The sequence below is a fragment of the Diadema setosum genome, chromosome 3 (genome assembly GCF_964275005.1).
Source record: "Diadema setosum chromosome 3, eeDiaSeto1, whole genome shotgun sequence".
NCBI classification, from domain to species: Eukaryota; Metazoa; Echinodermata; class Echinoidea; order Diadematoida; family Diadematidae; genus Diadema; species Diadema setosum.
The window spans coordinates 38,462,506-38,485,249 of NC_092687.1; the positions used below are offsets into that span (position 1 = coordinate 38,462,506).

Sequence of the window (22,744 nt, forward strand, 5' to 3'; positions counted from 1 at the left end):
TCATAACTTTTGTGTTCAAGTATAATATTTCTGCATTTACTCAATCCGCATGTATGTTTTGGTCTCATTCCCCATTTTTAATGTCCTGGACGTACCATTTTTAGCGCAGGCTTTCATGGTGTTCCGTAGGTTGGGACTGTTTGGGCGATTTCTCTCGCAAGGCTAATTTCATGACAGTCCAGTGGGGGGTTGATGGGGGAGGCTGGAAGGAAGTGGGGTGGGTGGAAGAGGCTCAGGGTCCCCCTCAGAAGATGCATCGTCTACATCTTCCTGCCTTTTGCAGAGCTGTTTTAAAGTGTGTGTACAGTTCTGGTTGAGGTGAGGATTTAGCTTGTAACGTTTTGCGAGATATTCAGAAACCACTCTATGAGATGTCAAAGAGCATGCAATTCTAAGGGGTATCAAAAGTTTATTTGATGAAAATCGGTTTTGAAATGGCTGAGATATCCCAAAACAAGGTGAAACAAAGAGATCCGAATAAAAAACGTGGCCTGTCGCCTTTTATTATTATCCCTTTTTTGGATATCTCAGCCATTTGAAAACCAATTTTCATCAAATAAACGTTGAATCCTTCTTAAAATTACATGATCTTTCATACTTCAGAAGAGGTTTCTCATTATCTCACTTAGGAATGTTCAAAACATGAATCCCCACCTCAACCAGTACTGTACAGTCCCTTTAAAATGTTGAATGTTACGTCATATCCAGGTTCCCATTTTGAAACTCTTGGAAGAGCTGCCCATGCATTGTTAGGGAAAAGAGAAGAAGATATCAAAAAAGGATCATAGAATATACTACTGGTTAAAATAAAGAAAATTCTCTAAATTTTTAACCTTGACCATTTCCCAGCATTATGTGATGCTTGAAGAGATGATGCATTCACTCTTGGAAATGTTTTCTTCTTTTTTGTTTGTTTGAATTCTTTTGACTCTTTCGATCAATATGGAACATTACTACAGGTACTCAATAAAATCTTGATCTGTTCTGTTTAATGTGAATGTAATCTAAAATTATTATTAACATACAGGAGTTTTTGCCTTGGTAAAGAATCCACGGACTCCACCTGATTATCTCAATGTTGGCAATTAATCTTAAGGTTTTTGGTACCCTTTTTTTGTTTTGGAGTCTTAAAAAAACATAAGTTGAAGAGTTACAAGACTTTTTTTTTTTGGATAATACAGCTACTGTCTTACCACCACTGCTTGTAAAGTAACGTTTTACACGTATCCATCTAACAGTTTGAAGTAGCTGTTAGCTTGTCAAAGCATTCAGGAAACATTATGCTGCATATGTTTGTTAAACAATGTGCTTCATGCTGTCACTACATTTGTCTTTGTAGCTGGATATGTGTGTATTACTCTTAAACTGTTCTAACATTTGTGTCTATTGTCATTTTCTGGCAGGTACTTAAATGGCTGTATACTTCATGCTGACGATAGGTGTAGGTGATACCGTATGGATCGTAAATAGGACAAAACTTAGTTGATAAGAGACACTGGACACTGGAAGTGAGGAAGAAAGGAACGAGATCAAAAATTTCCGCGTGGAAGAGAACCACCACAGGGAAAGAGAGAGAAATGTCCGAAGAACTGACCAAGCTGGCCAAACTGGCCAACAGCGCGGCCGGCGACAGCGATCTTGACCTCAAGCTGAACACGTCGCTGGCCTCGCCCAAGATGCGCGCCCTGCACCTCAAGGACGAGATCGCCCCGCTTGGGCCGCCGGCGGCGGTGGGCATGAAGCACGACGACAAGGCGGGCATCAAAGGGATGGAGCTGGGCAAGAATGCCGGAGGTGTGGGTGTTGGCGGGGGCGCGGTGCCCGGAAACCCCGCCCACCTGAGGATGGACCCCATGAAGGGGGGTGACAAGATGCCAGGCGTCGACGGAGGAGGGGGCGTGGGGCTCAAAAAGGAGGATGACCTGGACTCCGTCTTCTTCAAGGACGGCACCGGGATGACCCAACTGGGCCCCATGAACATGAACAGTCAGATGATGACAAATGGGCCTCAAGATGATAAAAGTAAGACCCTGTGACACATACACACACACACACACACACACACACATACACACACACATACACACACACACACACACACACACACACACACACACAGACATACGCCTCGTACTGTATACACCATATGTTTACACCCTAGTGAGTCTAATTTATTTGCGTATTGGAACTTCCTGACAATTTTGCAAGTCCAACGTTTGAATTCGTGATGGTGGATTATGGTACTGAACGGAAAAATGTATGCGTGCACGTCACTTTATGTCAGAACAAGAGTTAAGATTTGCAAAATTCGCAAAAGTGAAAACCAAGCGTAATATTTGGCGTATAGAGTAATCCACTCACCATTCTATTTTATGGAATCTGCTTGTACAGTTTTGTATAAATACAATTATTCAGTGTGTCTCATTTTTTCCAAGTGAGGACTTAGCAACAATTTTGTGAGAATTTGAAGTTGGGGATTGTGGAGTAAATCAATAAATGGAAAAATGTACACATGCATGTTGCATTCATTCCAGGATCAGAGTTAATATTTTCATGTGTTAAAATTAGATTAATTGAGATTAAATTAAGTAAATTAAATAGTTAAGATTAAATTTGTGAATAGCATCTTACGCACAAATTCCCCCAAATTAAAACCCTACAAAATATGTTACAAAGTAGTAGATGTTTCAATTTACATACAAATATAGACCTGGGCAATAACACACCCCGTCACCATTGAAAGAGAAATAATCATTGATTTGTTCCCCCCCCCCCCCCCCAAAAAAAAAAAAAAAAAAAAAGAAAGAAAGAAAAAAAAGAAGAAATCAATCAAATTAGGAATCAAAGGAAAGATTGGAATTTTCTCCACAACTTTGCTCACTGGATGTCCAGCATGGACATTTCTTTAACAAGTTACATAGATTTGAAAAGATGGATGTTTTCCCGAAGCATGCCTGTGTTGCAGTATCAGGATAGTGTGATACTTGGGAGGTTCACACTGTGGTGCATAAAGAGTTCAAAGTTTGTTGCCCTTCCCCAAATATCAGTTTGAACAATTAGGAGAAACAATTTGTGTTCAACCCTGTACAAGTAGTGAATGTACTGTAAAATGAGGAATGTTCGCGTGCATTTTAATTGAACAAATTTTGCAAGAGCCAACATTCGTGAAATTAAAATGGGCATGAAAGTTCTTGTCTAAACTATATGCACTGAATGTAAGAGGCAACTCTCGAAAATTTCATGCCGCAAAAAAGGCCGTCGGCTTCAATTCGTGAAAATTTCATGCCGCACAAATATGTCTTACAGTTTACCCCCCCCCCAAAAAAAAAGCAACAGCACAAAACAAACCAAAACTCCCCCACATACTATTAACCCTGAAATCGTTTAGGCATCTGCGTAATAAAATGTGATAACTAGAATTGTCATTGATTGACAAAATGCCCTTCATCATTGATTTGATTTGTAATACCTGCGGATATATTAGGGATCAGAACCACCACAGGCTATCGGGTGAAAGCTCGCTAGTCTAGGGGATATTATCATGACGCCTGTCTAGCAATCACAAGGTCGTTGTTCGAGTCAAACCTGAGCATGTATGCCCTTGATATTTATTGCGGCTCCTATTAAAACACTGAATAAGCAGTGATTATTTACATCGATGGAGGCAGTTTGCCAATCAGTGGCAATGAAAACAACTCAACAAGAATCATTAATTCAAATAGTGCTGTCATGTTGAGGCCTGATAGCATGTAGAATCCATAGGTATTCTGAATAGATCCTCCTGAATAATCTGAACTTTTGTGATTTATCTAAGCCTGACATAAATTATCTGACCCTCTCATATCTGAACTTCACTATTATCCAGATGCCTTTGAGCAGTGAAGGAAAAAAAAAAGTGATTTCAGACACAATTAAAACTTGTACAAAACTCATGGAATTTACCATTGATATTCCCTATAGAAACGTGTTACAAATTTTATGGTGAAATGTTTCAATTTCATGACTATGATTTTGAAGTAGGCTGGCATAAACTACACTGCTATTGCAGTGTACACTACCTTCGTACATTGTAGCCACCACTTGGCCGGAAGCCTACTCGTAGTCATATACATGATTACATGGACATTGTTTCTCCCACCTCTGGCCAATAATGTACATATGAACAGGGGGGTGTTTCATCAATGTTAGTCAGCGCTGACAAGTTGTCATCGCTGACAATTTCAGCAAAATCCTTGGTTTTGATTGGATGAGATGCTCTGGTCACTGACTGTTACTATGGTGATTGCCAGCGCTGACAACTTGTCAGCCCTGACTAACGTTGATGAAACACCCCCCAGGTATTGGTCCCTACGTGCCCGGATAACAGAGGTTACTGTTTTGACACGCCTAACTCCTCTCTTTCTCTTTCTCCATTACCGCAGCGATGAACTTGCTCCATCGGCAAGTCAGTGGCTACCCCCACCCACCAAACTACACCCTGCCGGACCAGCAGCACGTGTACACCTTCTCCACCCTGCTGGCCAACCGGGCGGCCCAGGCCGTCTACACGGGCCAGACTGACTCCATCCTGGCCTACCACAGGGCCCAGTCCTGCAAGCGGAAGTTCCTGGACCCTGAGGAGGTCTGTCTGTTATAAAACAAATGCAAAAATGAATTAAAACTCCTGGGTTGTCATTAAAATGACAGGAATATTAATTTACACCATTGCCCCTTCAATTAAAGGAGTTGTATAGTTTTGGTTGAGACTGAACTTCAGGTTTCTAACTTTCTTGGTGAGATAATGAGAAACTTCTTCTGAAATATGAAAGAGTATGTAATTCCAAGAGGAATTCAACATTTATTTGATGAAAATTGGTATTGAAATGGCTGAAATATCCAAAATAAAGCAATCCTTATAAAAGGTGGGACCCATCTTTTATTACGATCGCTTTGTGTTACTTTGTGTTTGGATGTCTCAGTCATTCGAAAACAAATTTTCATCAAATAAACCTTGAATTTCTTTGAGATTGGTATGATGTGTACTATTTCATAAGTGGTTTCTTGGTGTCTCACAAAAAGTTTAAAGCCCTACCTCGTATCCACCGATACTATAAGTCAGCCCATCCTCATCGGGTTAAGAGGAAGATGCCAGGAATTTTCCACTGAGAAATGTACTGATTGTACAAAATAGACATACACACACACACACTCACACATTCACATATATATAAAGAAAGCTATTGATTGTATGACATGGACTTACATGTCGTAGGCTGAGAATGAGCAGGGCGTCAAGTTGCCTTGAACACTATGGGTTTAGTGGCAACTTAATGCCCATATTATTACCCGACAATGTGTGTACATAGGTACACTTGTATGTGAAGGCAACACACTTTGATGTATGAAGTGACTTGATTTTTTTCTGTAGGACTGTAAATTATCAGAGTTATTGCTCTTTTAGTTATAGCGTAATATCTGTTCAAATTTTCTTCCATGTAGGATACTGGCGCTGCTCCAAATCACGCGGGAAATGCAAACACGGGGCCAGGTACACCCCAGCAGAACAGTACGTCACAATCAGTGGATGGGACTACGGGCCAGACTGCCAACGGCCAAAATGGGAAGCCCAACAGTGTGGATGGGAAGGCGATGGACAACATGAAAGGGAAGAATCCTAGCACTCCGCAGAGCGTCCCCGAAAACACAGAGAACACTGAGAACTCTCGCAAAACGCCTCTGGAGAGTAGTGCTCCGACAGGTGGGACAACCAAGGGGAACAAGAAGCGCAAGCGGCCGAACTCGACGTCGCAGCCGCTGCAAGCGAACTTACAGGGTGGACCCGGCGGGCCCATGCAGCAAGGCATGCCGCCGAGCGGGCCTAGCTTTGGGCCGTACGGGCCGGGGCCCTATCGTCCGGGGTTCCCACCGCAGAACATGCCCATGCGGCCGCCCATGTCGCAGGCCCAGTTCCACAACCAGCCTGCGACGACAGAGACGGAGAACCTCGACCCCAGCGCGCTCTGGGAGAACCCGCCGACGAGCAAAAAGACAATGACAACCACCATGGCACCGTCCTACCCGCCAGACATGTCCCCTATGCGGATGGCCTCCCCGAACCCCGCCATGCGCACGGCCATGCGCTCGCCGAACCCCGCCCTCATGATGGCCAACGAGCCCATGGGCCCCGGCGGTGTGGCCCAGCAGCCCCAGGGACCACGTCCGTTCATGAGCCCCTCGCACCCGTCCCAGTCCCTCCCGGCCTCCCCCGTCAACCCCTACGACCTGCCCAACTACAAGCCGCCCCAGCAGATCGACAACCCGACCCCGGAGCAGCTGCGGCACCGGCAGGAGCGACTTCGGACCCTCAAAGAGATGCAGAGGTTGCTCTTCCCCGAGGACCAGCAGAGCATGTCACCCTCTCCTGGCAGGATGATGTCACCCACGGGCATGCCTCCCCCTCCCCAGGACCCCATGGGACAACCTCAAGGTATGGTGACCAAACAGCAGACCAAAACAAGAAGAATGGAAGTAAAAAAAACAACAACAAAGAAACAGATTTTTCATATAAATATAGCTTTTCCATGCAGGACAAAAAATGTCAAGTGGACATCAGTGATAAAGAATAAGTGACTGAACAGCACAAAATACACACACGCCACAAAAAAGGAACCAGTTTTTTTCATATAACATTACTTGTTCCACGCAGGAGAAAAAGCAATGTGTTCAAGTGAATGTCACTGATAAGGATATGGTGACTTAACAGCACAGCAATGCACAAAGAAAAAAAAAAAAGAAGAAGAGATTTTTCATGTCATTTACAGGAATTTACTGTAGTTTGATCAAACCTTGATTACGTGCATGGCATATTAAAAGGGGTTCACTATTAAATTTTTTGAGCACAGCTATATAGTTGAGGATCCCCATAACGAATAGTGTACAGCTTTATCACTGATTTCTATGTAAGTACACACAGCCAAAGAAACTAGACGGGAGTGGACTCATACTAATGAGTGTATGCTTTCATGCACATATTCGCCGACTGGTGCGATTCATGATTTTCAAATGTACCCTTGGGGCGAGCGAATGAGGATCAGTTCAATCGGGCCATCCCTGATTCCCCATGTACCAGGTCTTAAGTCATTATGATTGTCCTGAATCTTCCAGTCGATACAAATTCCATTCGGTATGCTTAAAGGGGCATTCCGGACGATTTTCATAATTTCACATCATGTAGTACATAAATCAACAGCGTCATGTATAGATTTGTAGAATTTATTGTGGTTCTTGAGCAGAGAAACAGTACTTTCAAAAAACTTAAACAAATTACACTGAACAAAGATGATGACATAGGAGTCTCACATATATCAGAAATGTAGCAGTGTCATTCCATTACAATACCGCATGTTTGCAAGCTCACCTGTGTGTAATCTATGCATGCCTTCTTCTTTTGTGCTGCTTCCTTGAGCCACATCTCATGCATTCTTATGGTGAGGCTGCCATGTCATCATCCTTGTTCATTGCAATTTGTTATAAACTTCGAAAACATTCTTATTTTTCATCCCAATCATTATAAATCCTGAAACTCTGTACCCAGTATAACTAATTTATATACGCTCAAATGTAAAAATTTGAAAATCATCCGGAGGTCTCCTTTAAATGTAATGTGCAAAGATAAATTGGAAGAAATGCACATCGTAAGTCATTTTGTCCATTTTTCATTGAAATATTTGTGAGGGGCAGAAAAGAAAATTACTTTTAACCATCCCGAGATGTACATTGTTGGAGTGGTATAGAGTTTGTGGTCATTGATGTCTTTTAAAGTGAAGGCTCTATTATGCAGAGACACTGACTATTACGTTTTTGCCATATTTTCTGCAAAGCCATGCTGCAGTTTTCATGGATATTTTACTTTTACCCCCTGGATTGTATTAGTACACATGCATAAAGCAGGATAAGTAGAAATACTGCTGAAAGGAAAAATTCAGTCGGAATATAAGTTAGTCTGATAAGAAAGAGTAAAATATTGTTAGTTCAACAGTATAATTTTGATCGAAATCGGATGAAAAATAAGGAAGTTATGACATTTTGAAGTTTCGCTATTTTTGGGGGAAACAGTTCTTGAACAATCAATATGAATATGCAAATAGCAAAGTGAGCATGCCATTCCCTCACAACGTACCATATGGTTTGTACTTAAAAATTTTGAAATTTCCAGTTTTTCATTCAAACGCAATTATGCTCGAGGCTCATATCCTCGTTTATCAAACTGATCACTATTCTGAAGTTATTCAACCACGAAAAACATGTTTCAGACATCAATGACAGAAACATTGAATTTTCGTCACTTTGTTTATACGATCAATGGAAAATTGTGAGGGTATGACACGGTAAGCTTTACTCATTTTTTGCATATTCATATCAACTGTACAAGAACTGTTATGCAGAAATAAGCGTAACTTCAAAATGTCATATCTTCATTATTTTTCATCCAATTTCAGTCCAATTTTTACCCTTGAACTTTTAAGATTTTACTCTTTTTTTATCAGGCAAACTTATATTTGGACTGAATTTCCCCTATGATGGTAAAAATACATGTATTCTTCTTCAACCCTCAGAGTAATGCTATTTACAAGGTTATCATCGCTGATGATGTCATGTCCTCTTTCTTACAGGCATGATGTCGCCGGGAGCCAACCCCATGATGCGGCCCATGGGCCCCAGCGGGCCGATGATGGGGCCCGGCGGGCCCGGCCAGCACCCCATGATGCACCAGGGCATGGGGCCGGGCATGCACCCCCGGATGCCCGCCCAGGAGGGCCTGAGGGGAGTCAGCCCCGAGCAGCAGCGGATGATGCTGCCCCACTCGGGTAAGAAGACACAGTTTCGGGAAATCGTTTTTATTCATTTCGGCTTTCTTCTAAAGGCATAATTTACCATTTGCAGAAGAAACGAACCCCTGCATTAGTGCTTTAGAATAGTTCTTAAATGTGAGTTAGGGATAGAAACAACCACTGTAAAAATTTGAATCTGTATAATGGATGTTTAATATTCTGACACAAAAGTGGGAACAATAGCTACAATAAAAATGTTTACAGACTAAATCGTCTGCAGTTACGGCTTAATAAGAAAAATACTGATATGTCCCTTTATTGTAGGCTTTATCGCATAAATCTTATATGGTGGGAATGTTTGGTGATACAACAAACCTACCCATATGCATCAAATTTGATATCTTGAACTTTTTTTACATGACTGCTTCCAAAGGTAAAGGGGACCTTTAATTTCTCCAAGGAAACTACTGTAAAGCCTAAATAAAGAGATCGATGGAGTTAAAGCAGCAATGACGGTAGAATACATCATTGAAAATTTTAGGAAAATTGGACAGTTATTTAAACACTAAAAACAGTTACAAATTTTTAAATTTTGGTGCCGTCTTGGCTGGATAAAGAGTCTACAGCACTTTGTGATATCATTATGGACAGCAGTACGTAGAATATATAAAGAAAATTCAACAATTTCTCTTTATTTAGATTGTTTGATTGCTTTAAAAAAAAAAAGAAGATTGGTATGTTGCCAATGTACCACAGAAATATGGTAGTAAAATTATGATAGAATATATGTGACAAACATTAGATATTCTTGCAGCCATAGTCATCATGATCAGGGTATTAGTAATGAATACAAGTCAACATGCAGTTTACATTACACAGACCCTTCAGGTTTGATATTGTTGAAGCCTTGTCCCTTGTGTTTCTGGGTTGTTACTCCAGTTGTTCAAAACAATTATCCAAAAGTACTGCAACATATTCATGAGTTTGGACTGAGATATTGATTATAAAGGAAAGGGTTGAAAAATTTATGCATGTTTATATTGACACATATGTGCTTGTGAGAAATGTCTTTTCACTACTAGGGAGGGTTGTGTAGAAAGTTTTGTACAGTGGAGAAGGCTTGAAAACAGACTGAGAATATCTTAAAAAAGGAAAAACATTATCAGTATTATTTTGAAGTATATTGCAGTAAGATGGTTTGAATTTGTGCGTGATAACTTATTCACTTGGGCGTTCCTGTTGATTGTCTGTTTTTTCAGGCATGATGATTCCCCCTCTTCCGCCTGACTGGGAAAATATGACTCCAGCACAACGTGACTGGTACAAATTACAGCAAGAATTCTACCTCGAAAAGCGGCGCAAGATCATGGAGGAGCACGTCAAGATGCAGGCGCGCATGGGTGAATTCCCAGGACCCATGGGACCTGGTCCTGGTCCCGGCCCGGGACCAATGCGTGGTGATCCCATGATGGGTCCACATCCACCTGGATCCTTTCCACCCGACATGATGGGACTAAATATGGGACCTCCTCCGCCCTATCCAGCTGGTCCAGGAGCAATGCCAACGGGGCCTGCAGGGCCTGTCCAGGGGCCCAATGGAATGCAGAGGAGATCGAGCATGTCGGGAGGTATCCCGATGGGACCCGCTGGACCCGGTTCAGGGATGATGCCAGCTGGCGCCGCTGGCGGTGGGCCGGGAATGTCTGGTCAGAATGTGCCCTTCCCGATGTCACCACGGATGCCGTCGCCACGGACAAGCCGCTCCAACTCGGTGCCGGGACTACAGAGCGGAGCCCAGCAGCCCGTGATGAGTGGGGGACCTGCCAGCATGAATCCAAACAGTATTCCTCCAGGCTCTTCAGCTGTCCAGGGACCGGGATCAGCGCCTGGGCCAGTTAGCTCGGCGAGTACAGTGCCAATGGCCAACACCATGTCCCCTCACGCGTCAGTGGGTAGCCCAATGAAGCCCGCTTACCGTGCCCCCACTCCGACGGCTTCGAACGTACCTGCCAGCCAGCCACCTCCTTCAAGCAGTGACCCCATCATGAACGTCATGGTGCAAACGCCGGGAAGTGTTGGTGCCGTAGAACAATCCCCGCGACCAAACCAGCCCGGCACCCCTGTAGGAATGGACAATACCGGTGCAGTTTCCGTGTCCATGCAAAATGCACCCTCGCTTAACACACCAAATACCTCGCAGCCCGGCACACCAAATTCTGTCTCAATGAACAGCAAACCGGCTTCAGTTCCTCCTGTCAGTGCCATCACTGGAAATGGTTCACAGAAGGCTACACCTGAACAGGCAGTGTCTAAACCTGGTGATCGCTTTGTTCAGAACACTCCTGCCGGCAATGGAAGTGTCCCAGCTGCATCATCTGCAGGTGTTGGCAGTGCTCCTACCCCGACAAGTTCAGCAGCCAGCGTGAGCTCAGCTGCGAGTGCCACGCCAGATGCGTCAAAGCCCATGGATGTCCAGTCTCAGCAGCGCCTCGTCAATTTCCCTCCGAGCCAACTGAATCGCGACAAAGCGCCAAATTTCCCTCCACGTGGAGAGGACCCGCAGCAATATGCCTCCACCTTCTACCAGAAGGCAGTGAACAAGGAGCCGCAGATGAAGGGCCCCGGGCGGCTGCAGCACTTCGGGTCTCCTCCCATGAACAGCCCCATGAACCCTGATATGCCCACCATCGGCTCACCGTCCAGTGGCATGATGTCTCCCGGTGTCATGATGACATCGCAGCCAGGAATGATGCCTCCAAGCGGCATTGCGCCACAGAGCGGGATGATGTCTCAAGGTATGGATGGTCCTCCACCTCAGGCAGGAATGATCGGGCCCGGGCACAGTCCAAGTGGTCCAGGAATGGGTGGCCCTGTGGTGTCCATGCAGCAGGCCCAGATGGGACAGATGATGAATCCGAGGATGGCTGGGCCATCGCCAAGCATGCAGTCGCAGATGATACCTGGACAGGGGCCCATGATGTCCTCGGCCCGGATGCCCCAGCAGGGCGGGATGATCTCACCACAGAGCAGCATGATGTCCCACAGCATGCCCCACCAGTCGGGTATGATGTCGCCCTCGATGGGCCCTGTGGACATGATGGGCCCCCAGCAGGGACCCATGCCTGGACCAATGACCAGGGAGCAGCAGCGGATGATGATGTCACAGTCGCGAATGATGGCAGCTGGTGTGCCCCAAGGCCACCCCATGATGGATGGAGCTGCGGGCCCGATGCCAGGAGCCCCTGGGATGATGCCCCACCCAATGGATCGTGGAGTGATGCAGGGTATGAGCTTTGACCATGGGATGAACCCTGGAATGACTCCGAACATGATGAGGTTTAGTGGACCCCGTGGGATGCCCAGTGCAGGCTTCATGGAGGGCGGGATGCCCTCCGGGCCGGGCAGGACTAACATGCCCCACCCGGGGATGATGGGTGGTGGAATGGTGCAGGGTGGCCAGGAAATGAATATGATGGGTATGGAAAGGGGTATGCCTGTAGGGCCAAATATGCCACCATCCTCTAGCGGTCAGGCCAACAGTCCCCTGTCCCTGTTACAGAGCAGATTCTCGCCCCCACTGCTGCCGGATGGTAAAGGACCAAAACAAACTCTCCAGTATTTTCCCTCCAATGCAAGTCAGTCGAGCGGACAGGGGCAGTCCGGAAACCCGCATGTGAATCCGGGCCTGCCCTCCGGTCCGGGAAGCAGCCCAGCGCAGGGGCCAAAACAAATTGAGCTTCCGTTCCCAATGGAGATGGTGACAGGCGGCATGAATCCGAGCGTTCCGTCGTTCTCGCGTGGTCCCGGGGCGGGCCCGGCTCCTCGCATGTCTCCCATGATGAACCAAGAAATGATGATGTCACAGGGTTATGGAATGGCTCATGGAGCGGGGCCTAGCCCAGGACCAAGGGGTCAAGTTCCTGGCCACAACCCTATGGGCTACATGGGACCTCGAGGCATGCCTGGGTATGGGGGCATGAATCCAGGACCAATGGGACCCACTGGACCACCATACGGGGATCCAAACTTTGGACCCATGGGACCTGATCCCATGGGACCTGGGTTTAGCATGCCAAAGTAAATACAAACAGAATACAATCTATTCAATGTCTTACAGTGTCAAACCAAATTGTTTTTGTGATGTGTACAGAAAAAGTCTCAGTTCTTTGCAGAGTCAAAGGGGTCATGTGACTTGTCATGTGAGTTTGTCATGTGACCATTCAGGGCAAAAAGCATACAAGAATGCTGATCATGTGACTATAAACTGATGTTGCAGATTTAGATATACACATGTACGTGCTCGATGTGAAGGATACACATCAAGCAATATATAACTTTTTCATGAACTTCTTAATTTATTCAAACTTTCATTCAGATGTCTTGGTTGTCGTATTATTTTGGCTGAGAGTACAAGCGTGAACTAAACCTTGAAGAATGCGGATTGGGTCATGCAGAGCGTGTTTATGCTTGTGCGACATGCTGTACTTTCAACACTGAATCAGTAGGCCCATGTGGAACGTCACTGCTCATAGATGGAATTACTTGTAAAATGATGTCATGTTGCACTGGGCATACCCAACAAAATGAGTTCATGCTCTTTGCCCATAGAAGCAAGTTTATTATAAACTTGTAATGGAAGATGTGTGTGGCCCCACAGTGTTTGTTGAGATGAGGAGGATGAAGGTACAGACCATTTACCGAGTGAAGGAAACGGTGATTGTGGTCAGGGGTTGGATAGGAAGGGAAAAGCTATAAAAGAATGTAATGAAAAGCCCGAAAAAGGAAGTCAAATGAACTGAGAAAGTATTGCTTTGAAGAACAGAAAATCAGTCTCTATGCTTGGCGACACACCTGTAGTGTACTGCTCTTTTGATTTTCCTTCCTTGTTTTATACTGTTCACTCGTAATATTTGCAGAGCTAGTGTTGTAAGTCTCCCCATAACTTCTGGAGGCTCCCTTCTCCATATACGTTCACACAAATGATGCCAAAGCCCTCCTAAATCGAGAATTATTTTTGCCTGTTTAGATGCCTGTAACAACCAAACACAGATATCTCTCCAAATAGCTCCATGGAATATATCTCCCTAATTTTGACGCGCAAATGGTGGCAGCCCTGCAGTTGGGAGTGAAAAAGTCGTGGTATTGTCTAGAATGAAATCTGGAGGAGATCACACAGCCTTGAACAAAGGGAGGACGGAAAAATCAATGCAAAATCATATGCACATCTGCAAATAGTCACTTTATTTTTTGTCAGAAATCAGACATTGTGAAGGCTGTTTGTTGCTTTTGAAAGGTCAATAATAACCCCTCCCCCAAAAAAAGAAAAGAAAAGAAAAGAAAGAAAAAACATCAAACTTAGGTAGTTTTGTGAAAGTTAGTGAATCAAAATGTCGTAAATCCTGTCACTACCAACATATCAGATTGTGTGAGAATATTATAGCAAGGAGCTGTGACATATGGAAGTGTGGTAAGCTGTATTCCGGGTATAATGAGGGGAAAGTCATCCCGAATTTCTTGGGAAAACCTATGGAGTGGAAAAATGTGCCCATTTTTTAATATTTTTTTTTAACCTTAGTGAGTTCAAGCAGGAAGAATGAATAAAGATAAAACCCAGGTTCCCCTCTGACTAAGAGTGTGCATGTAAAGATAGTATGAAGTCAAATTTCTGTCCTGTAGTGCACAGGGTTATTCTTCATCAGGTATTGTCCCTACTATATTTGCTGCTTTGCTACTCACCACAGTCTTGTACACGGTACTGTGCTGACCACCACATTGTGCAGGGTGCAAATACGGAGTATACATGTGACATACATTTCATGCCATTTTTACCTTTCCACATTTTTTGATTCAACTGAAATTCATAGCACTTAATGCCAGACCAAAACATTTTCTCTTTGCAGCACAAATGCAACGGATATTGTCATTAAGATAGGAAAGTGTAAACTTTGCTAGTTGAAATGGGAAAATACATATTTCTTTACTATAATGAAAATGGAATAATACATATCTCTTTGCTAATGAAATGGGATAATACTTATTTGTGTGCTAACGAAAATGGAATAATACATATTTCTTTGCTAATGAAAATGGGAAATATTTCTTTGCTAATGAAATGCGATAATAAATATTTTTGTGCTAATGAAAATGGGAAATACATATTTCTTTGCTAATGAAAAGGGATGGTACATATTTCTTTGCTAATGAAATGAGATAATACATATTTCTTTGCTAATGAATTGGGATAGTTCATATTTCTCATTCCTTTGCTGGGGTTGTGGGTCACATATCTTCGGTTGAGAATGATAAGGGCGTTAAGTTGCCACTAAACCCATAGTGTTCGAGACAACTTAACGCCCTTCTCATTCTCAACAGACGATATGTAAGGACTGGCAAAGCTGTCTGGTAAGAAGACCTGATTTGACAAAATGATATTCTGCTTGCGATATGAATTGAGGGAGGAATCTGTTGCAACCTTGGTGATTAATTCCTTTTAAATATTCTGTGACACAGGTAAGGTTGGATAGGTGGATTGGTGACTGCAGTTGAATATTTGAATATTTTTGGCTCAATCAAGCTGCGCAAGATGGAATTTGCTCAAGTACGGCACCTTAAAAGTACATTAAAGGTTTATGATCCATCTTTTCCAGTATTCAACGGCCAGTGCTTACAATATGACCTTGAATATTGCCACATCAACTTCTTTATTAATTATCATTATGATGACAATAATAATGGTAATAGTAACAATAATAATAATAATAATGATGATAATAATAATAATAATAATAATAATAATAATAATAATAATAATAATGATAATGATAATAATTTACTTTTATTGGACAAATGTAAATGAACTGAACCTCCCAGACAAAAGTGATCTTAAAATCATGAATGTATCAGCCGAGTGGCTATCTCAAAGCCCGTAATGAATGTCAAGTTTATGATCTTGTGGTAATCTTATGGTAGAAAATGAATTACAGAGTGTGATGCCAGTATGAACTCACAGCTATTTACATGAAATCTTTAAACCAATGGTGTAAAAGTGGCACGCAGTGGTTTGGAGAATATCAGAGGACATGTCAATGCCATTGATGGCTTTTGAAATAGGGCTGTGTGTGTATGAATCATGTTTGAAATCCTGTGAGATAGCATACAATGGTAAAGTACAGAACCAGCACAGGCAGTGCTGGAATCATGGTTGTTAATCCTTCATGATATTTTTCGCAGAGTGAAGTAGGTACAAAGGCTGAACTTGTGATGGTCAGTCGTGTATGAACATCGTGTGATTGGCGCTCATAATGATTATACAAATGAATAGTGCATTTTACAGAGGCCGTTAGTGAGAATTATTCACCTTTTAACTTTTTGACAGCAAGAAACACACGAGTGCAAGGCAGAGTGTGTTCTTGTACTGTACAAATGTTACGGAGGTTGGATGGTTTTTGTAAATGCCTCGGCAAGTGATGTGCATTATGTGTTTTATAAAATGGTGACATGATTTGAATTCCCCCAGCAGCATTGTTTGCAAGATTCGCAAGCCAGCATCGGCATCTCACTAACTGAACTGAACACAGAACCAATTGCGATTCATTTGCAAAACTTACTGGAAGTCCATCTGAGTGCAGGCAAGTCGTCATTAGTACTTTTAATTTGTACACTTATGACGGGTCAATGGTTGAGTTGGACCTGTAGGCAAAGTAAAGACTGGTCACGTGATAGCTCTTGTCCAATCAATTTATTATGTTCCATTTCACCATTTTATAAGAACTGATCTCAATTGGGGAGCAGAATTTGGTGGTCCAAAATTAACAAATCAGCATGAATTTATCGGTTTATATTGGAAGGGGGTAATGCACGTACATGTGTCTGCTCACATATAGTAATGACTTACAGGTTATTCATAAGAAATCACTCAAAATGGCTTGATACTATAAATTGACCTATTCCCTTGTCACTTATGCACTTATATTTGGGTTTTACCGTCAAATAGTTGTGTAAGGACTGTAACAGGAGTGTGTGACAAAACAAGAAGAAAGAAGAATGATATTGAGTAGGTTTGAAGACAAAATTATTAGTAGAGACAGATAGAAAAAAAGAAACCTTCAGAAACCTCACAAACCTTGAAAATTGCCAATCACTGTATACGCCGAATATTTCGTGAGGTTTTTATTTTCGCGAATTTCGCGCGTCGGGTGCTATCTGCGAAATTAAAGACACACGAAAATATTGACTCTGATCCCTATGTGAATGTGACCTACGCGTGTACATTTCTTTGTTACAAGACTCCACGATCCCGAATTTAACCACTCGCGAAATCGTCCGGAATTCCTGATTCGCGAAAATTTAGACTTGCGAAAATTTAGACTCGCGAAATATATGGCGTATACAGTATGCATTTCTGCTATCGATGGAATTATTTGCTGAATTTTAGGATGTGTTCATAGGTTTAAATCTAGCAATGGAAGGTAGGAGTGATGTACAGCATTGCACTTATTTCCTGTTCTGTATGGAGAGAGAGAGATGTCATATAAGCCAGTTCGGAGTCGTAATAGCTCATGGGCACATTGTTAGGAATGACCTTTCCTTTCTCCCAGGCGGCAATAGGGGCACTTCACCCGTTTTTCGAGCAACATATTAAAGCTGTACTTAACAATCTATGGGATTCATCAATCCTGTTCAAATAAAAAATGAATTTGCATATACCAAATGACCAGAATGATCCGTCAGTTAACACTCGGGGGAAAGCATCCATTTCATTAGTTTGCATTGAATGTACATGTATTAAAGGGATAGTATAGTTTTGGTTGAGACCTAACTTCGAGTTTCTAACATATTTTGGTCAGATAATGAGAAACCCCGTAAGAAATGTGAAAGAGCATCTAATTTTAAGAGGAATTCAATGTTTCTTTGATGAAAATTGGTTTTGAAATGGCTGACATATCCAAAACAGAGCTATTGTAATAAAAGGTGGGACAGATATTTTATCATGATTGCTTTGTTTGACTATGCGTTTGGATATCTCCGCCATGCCAAAATGGATTTTCATGAAATAAACTTTGAATACCTCTTAGAATTGTATGCTCTGCACTATTTCATATGTGGTTTCTTGGAATCTCTCAAAAATAAAAAAAATCCAATCATTATCTCCACCAAGACTATACTATCCCTTTAACAATCTCTTTCCATTGGTGTTGCCAAATTTCTGCTGTCGGGTAGATGTGCTGTCAAGCTGCATTTATAAGGAATACTTGAATAAACATTACATCTGAGATGCTTATCCCAGTGAATTAAAAAAAACAAAAAAACAACATGCCTGTTGGTACAAATGACGTTTTTTTTTTTTTTTTTCTGCTCATGGTCAAAGGACCGTTATGAAACAGTGCCCTCTTGTGGGCAAAAGCATTATAGGTTTCCACCAGTAGAATAACGTGCTATCGGTCAAGAAGTACATACGTCATGAATTCAATTATCTTTGATGAAGCCTAAGTTCTTTAAAGACACAGTGTTGGGCACATAGTGTTCAAGTGCTTCACTTATTTATTACCAACTTCAGTTGATTTTATTTTGAACACTCTGAAAAGTTAACCACGTCTGCACGGATTTTGATAAAAATGTTTTGAGTTGTAAATGATGGTGTGCTGTATACAGTATCGTTTGGTGAAATGCGAAGGTTGTGAGTAAACATAATTATGTCCATAACTAATTTGTCTTAATTTTAGATCATGATTTAATCTTGATGCAGACTTGAAAGTGGAGGGATTGGCTAGTAAAGATGAACAAACTTTGCTAGTATTATCAGGAACTCTTCACTTTTAAGGCTAGTCAGATCAAACCCAGTTGAAGTCTCTGCACATTTTTGAAATAGAAATGAACTGGACAGAGTGTAACCTTCAGACTGTCACAAACAAGGCCGAAAGTCACAAAGGTACATAGTTTTAATCTAATCCACGGATCATGTGAATTTCGACGGCGCCTAAATGCGCACGACACATCTTGTGCGCCAACAAGTATCCCATAATGAACGCCTGCTGACACGCGCCTATGCTAGAGCTGGCAAGTCTCCCCGATTCTGCAGGAGTCTCCCTGAAAACGTCAAAATCTGTTATGTCTGAATAAAAAAGTGTATTAAAATCTCCCTGATTTGGGAATTATTTTCGCCCATTGCAATGCATGTAACACTCGGATATCTCCCTGATTACTGTGTGGAATCCCCCTGATTTGGATGTGGCAATTTTCGCAGACATGCTGTGCAAGTATGCCTATGTTGGGCTAGCTGTAGTCCGTGGACTTATGGATTTACGCCATGGAATTTATGTATACTACCTTTGTGAAGTCGGGCGAAAGGTATAATGCAATTGCCAAAGTATTCCGTACCATGTAATACATTTTTGAAAGGAGGCAAAGAGTGAAAAGAGATGTCATTGTACTATATCGTAGCGATGGCTCACCAAGTTCTACCACTCCGACTGTGACAGATTGGACGTTGTGTGATTGTTACCAGCTTGACTGCAAAGATAGCACTTATTATTAGCACGATAATATGCATATTCCGTGCTGTAGCTTGTATTCTGGTGTCATATCCTCATACTCACTGAAATATTGCTTTCAACTTTTGTTGCGTAAGTGTCCCCAGTTGCACGAAGAATAATTGTTCCATCGTCTGCACCAGTCCTGGACTCTGTGAAGGGAAAATTTTGCTCAAAGTTGAGAAGGAATCTTCCGAATGAGTCACCAAAGCAGAGACTCCAACCCAAAGCACCTTCTGATCTGGAGATTCTCCCGCCTGAAACCCCTAGCAAACGGGAGACTCGAACTTGATGTGTGCGAAGCGCGAAGTTCCTAGGGTTCTAGATGCTCTCTTGTGCTATCTAAGGCTTATTTTTTCAACATACGATAGAAATAAGTAAGAAATCCCTTCCAACGGGAGACAAAGAGCCAGGGCGGGAGAAATTAGATCTCAAGCGGGATAACGGGAGATTTTGCAAAAATGGGTTTTCGGCGGGAGATCTCCCGTCGAAAACGGGAGAGTTGGAGTCTCTGCCAAAGTAGAACATAATGGAAGGCGTGCACCCTCTCAGATAAAACACCACTTTTCATCATTTCTTGTTTTTGTTTTTAGCGGGGATGTGTTACAGGAGGACAATCTCTCTTTAATAGCAAGTCACCATTTAACTGTCGGCACATCGCTCAACGTTTATTGGCAGTCCACCTGTGCCGTCCGATAGATAGAAAAGTGTTGTAGATTGGATGGGTAGAGGGCTGCACAATTTCACCGATTTTATGGGCCCGCTGGGGACGCAAGGTGTTCACCTTGTAGGCAAATAACTCCATACCTTCTGTCGGCTCTACGTTGGTGGATTGGGTTCTTGTATTGAAAGCGCTTTGATTGTTTGCATCAATTTCTGTGCTCTTTTCTTTTTTTTTTTTTCTGCGAAGACTTGGTTGCCAAATTCCTGCTCATTGGGAAAAACAAATCACACTTTTGCGAATGCTTGTAGATTGTATTTTGTTCTTTTTTTTTTAATGTCAGTGACTGTGCAGAATAATTTCCGTTTTATATTAATTTTTCTCAGCAATAAGTTAAAACCATGCAATCGTTTCTAATAAATTTGTGGTTGCGTCGACAAAGAATGGACACATCGCGGCAAGCTCTGTGTAAGAAAAAAAAAATATTCCGCCCTGATAAGGCAGCACATTCATATTGTTTATAGTGTATTGGTTAAGAGGCTGTCAAGTGACACCCCTCTCACTGGCAATGGAACAGTCCCAGAAGAATCTGTAACGTTATATAACCTATGTCAAGCAAGTGGACTGATCCATTTTCTGGAAGGGATGTTTCACGTGTAGACGACACGGAGGGACGCAATGTGTGAAGCTAATGTAAGGTGATATGCGATGGCAAATCTGTGTTGAACAGTGAGCAGTGATTTTTTTTTTGTTGTTGAAAATATCTTTAAAAAGATGTTGGAATTAAGGCGTTTGAGGTAAAAGTAAAGCAACGAATGAAATGTGATATCATATGGAGTCATTGTTTATATGAAAAGCAATTCAAGTATTTTGATTCCACTGAGCGGGAAACACGAGTTTTTAGTCACAGAAATGAGACAATTTATATAAAATTTGCCCTTTTTTATACAACCTGCTGTATCTATATGTATGTACATAATAAATTTGACCCAACCCGCGGGGCATGAAATCAATCGGCTTTGTTTTTCTTCGTTTGATTGCTGCCTTCACACGCACATTGATACATGTAGATACAATGTGTATAATTATGTGCATGGACATCGACACTATGGCCTGAATTCACGAAGGTGGTGCAAGGTTAAGCCATGGACATTTGAAACCGTGGTCTATGTAATCCTGGTACAAATTTAGACCATCGTTTAAACCATGGACAAAGATTGTACCACCTTCGTGAATTCGGGCCTATACCTATGAATTATATTTGTGGGGCATATACTTATCACGACCAAACACACACAGACAAACACATATTTATCTCTCTCTCTCTCTCTCTCTCTCTCTATATATATATATATATATATATTATATAACAGAACTCAAGCTCATGCTGTCATTACCAACAGTTCATCCTGACACACAAATTTTCAGGCTCCTTTCTCTTTATTATTTATTTACATGTATTTATCTATTCAGTCTTCTGTAAAAGAACAGGGTAGTTTTTTCAGAGCCAAAAGGCCTGCTTTCAAAAAGAGCCCTGTTAACATAAATATACAATTACACATTGGAACATTTGCATCGGAACATTTGCATAAGTGTAAACATAAAGTGATTACAACAAAACCAGTCATACACAAATAACAACTAAACAGGAAAAAACAAACAAACAGAAACAATTAAACTAAGCTCATAACAACAAAATACTACATTTTAACAAGACGGGGTAACCAATGTGCGACATAGCAATAATCATTGTGGCTTCGGTTAGTGCGCAAAATTGAGAAAAGTAAATCAGAATTTGCGTTAATCTGCACTTAGAAATTAATTGATTGTATTTGGGTGATGAGTGTTGTTGCCGTTCGAATATGGGTTGGGAGTTTGTTGTAAATACTGGGTGCTATGAAATAAAAGGATCGGTTTTTAAATTCGGTGTTGGACTTCGGAATGAACAGTGGATTTAGAGTAGAATGACGGGTGACATAATATTATACAGGACGTTTTGTGGCAAGATCATTCAGGTAATACGGTGCTAAGTCAGTAAAGTATCTTGAAAACAGAAATACAATACTGATAGTTGATTAATATGAAAAAAAAATGGTGAAGCATACACTGTAAAAACATCGGTGTTAGATTTAACACCATCGGTGTTAAATCTAACACCGATCAAGCTTCAATAGAGGACCACACCCACAGGTGTAGAAAATGTATTGTGACGGTGTTAAAAAGTGTTCACCTGGCATTTCTTGGTGTTAATTTTACACTGTGGCTGGTGATATTTTTGACACTGCGCTAGAGTTAATTCATTAATGACACCGCATGGTGTTGATTTGATATTGGTGGTGTTAATTTCAATGGTATAACACCCGTCCAGCTTCAATTGGAGACCACACCAACTTGTGTTACTGTGGTGTAAATGTATTTACACATTTTTTCAAAAATCAAGTACTTTATCGGAAAATTCTTCATTGTCTTGTTGAAGTTCAGAATTAACAAGAAATTCAGTAACTAAGAAACTACAATTGTATTAAAAAAACAATTTTATATTTTGAAATGACACCCGAAGGTGTTAATCTAACACCATCAATGAGCACCGGAAATTTAACACCAGCTCGGTGTTTCATATTTAACACCGGACTTTTTGCAGTGTAGAAGAAAGAAAAGAAAAGAAAACCAAACAAAAACGGATTGGCGGTTTCGGGTGTTTCAGTCGTGACTAATTCTCGGTATCGCCAAGGCGAAGATAACGT

At 41.9% G+C, this 22,744-nt stretch overlaps 1 protein-coding gene across 1 annotated transcript; it reads left to right on the forward strand.

The window, feature by feature from the left end:
- The first annotated feature begins 1,271 nt into the window (after positions 1 to 1,271).
- LOC140226372 (uncharacterized) lies at positions 1,272 to 14,702 on the forward strand. The gene is made up of 5 exons (XM_072306855.1): positions 1,272 to 2,022; positions 4,422 to 4,621; positions 5,479 to 6,466; positions 8,652 to 8,846; positions 10,070 to 14,702. The coding sequence occupies exons 1-5, from the start codon at positions 1,578 to 1,580 to the stop codon at positions 12,889 to 12,891; spliced, it is 4,650 nt and encodes a 1,549-aa protein (XP_072162956.1). The 5' UTR covers positions 1,272 to 1,577; the 3' UTR covers positions 12,892 to 14,702.
- Positions 14,703 to 22,744: the final 8,042 nt, after the last annotated feature.

Bases quoted from the DNA above. Each gene is read 5' to 3' on its own strand.
- LOC140226372 (XM_072306855.1), top strand. From the start codon at position 1,578: ATGTCCGAAGAACTGACCAAGCTGGCCAAACTGGCCAACAGCGCGGCC. The intron at 2,023-4,421 runs GTAAGACCCTGT...CCATTACCGCAG, and splicing joins TGGGCCTCAAGATGATAAAA to CGATGAACTTGCTCCATCGG. The intron at 6,467-8,651 runs GTATGGTGACCA...TCTTTCTTACAG, and splicing joins CCCCATGGGACAACCTCAAG to GCATGATGTCGCCGGGAGCC.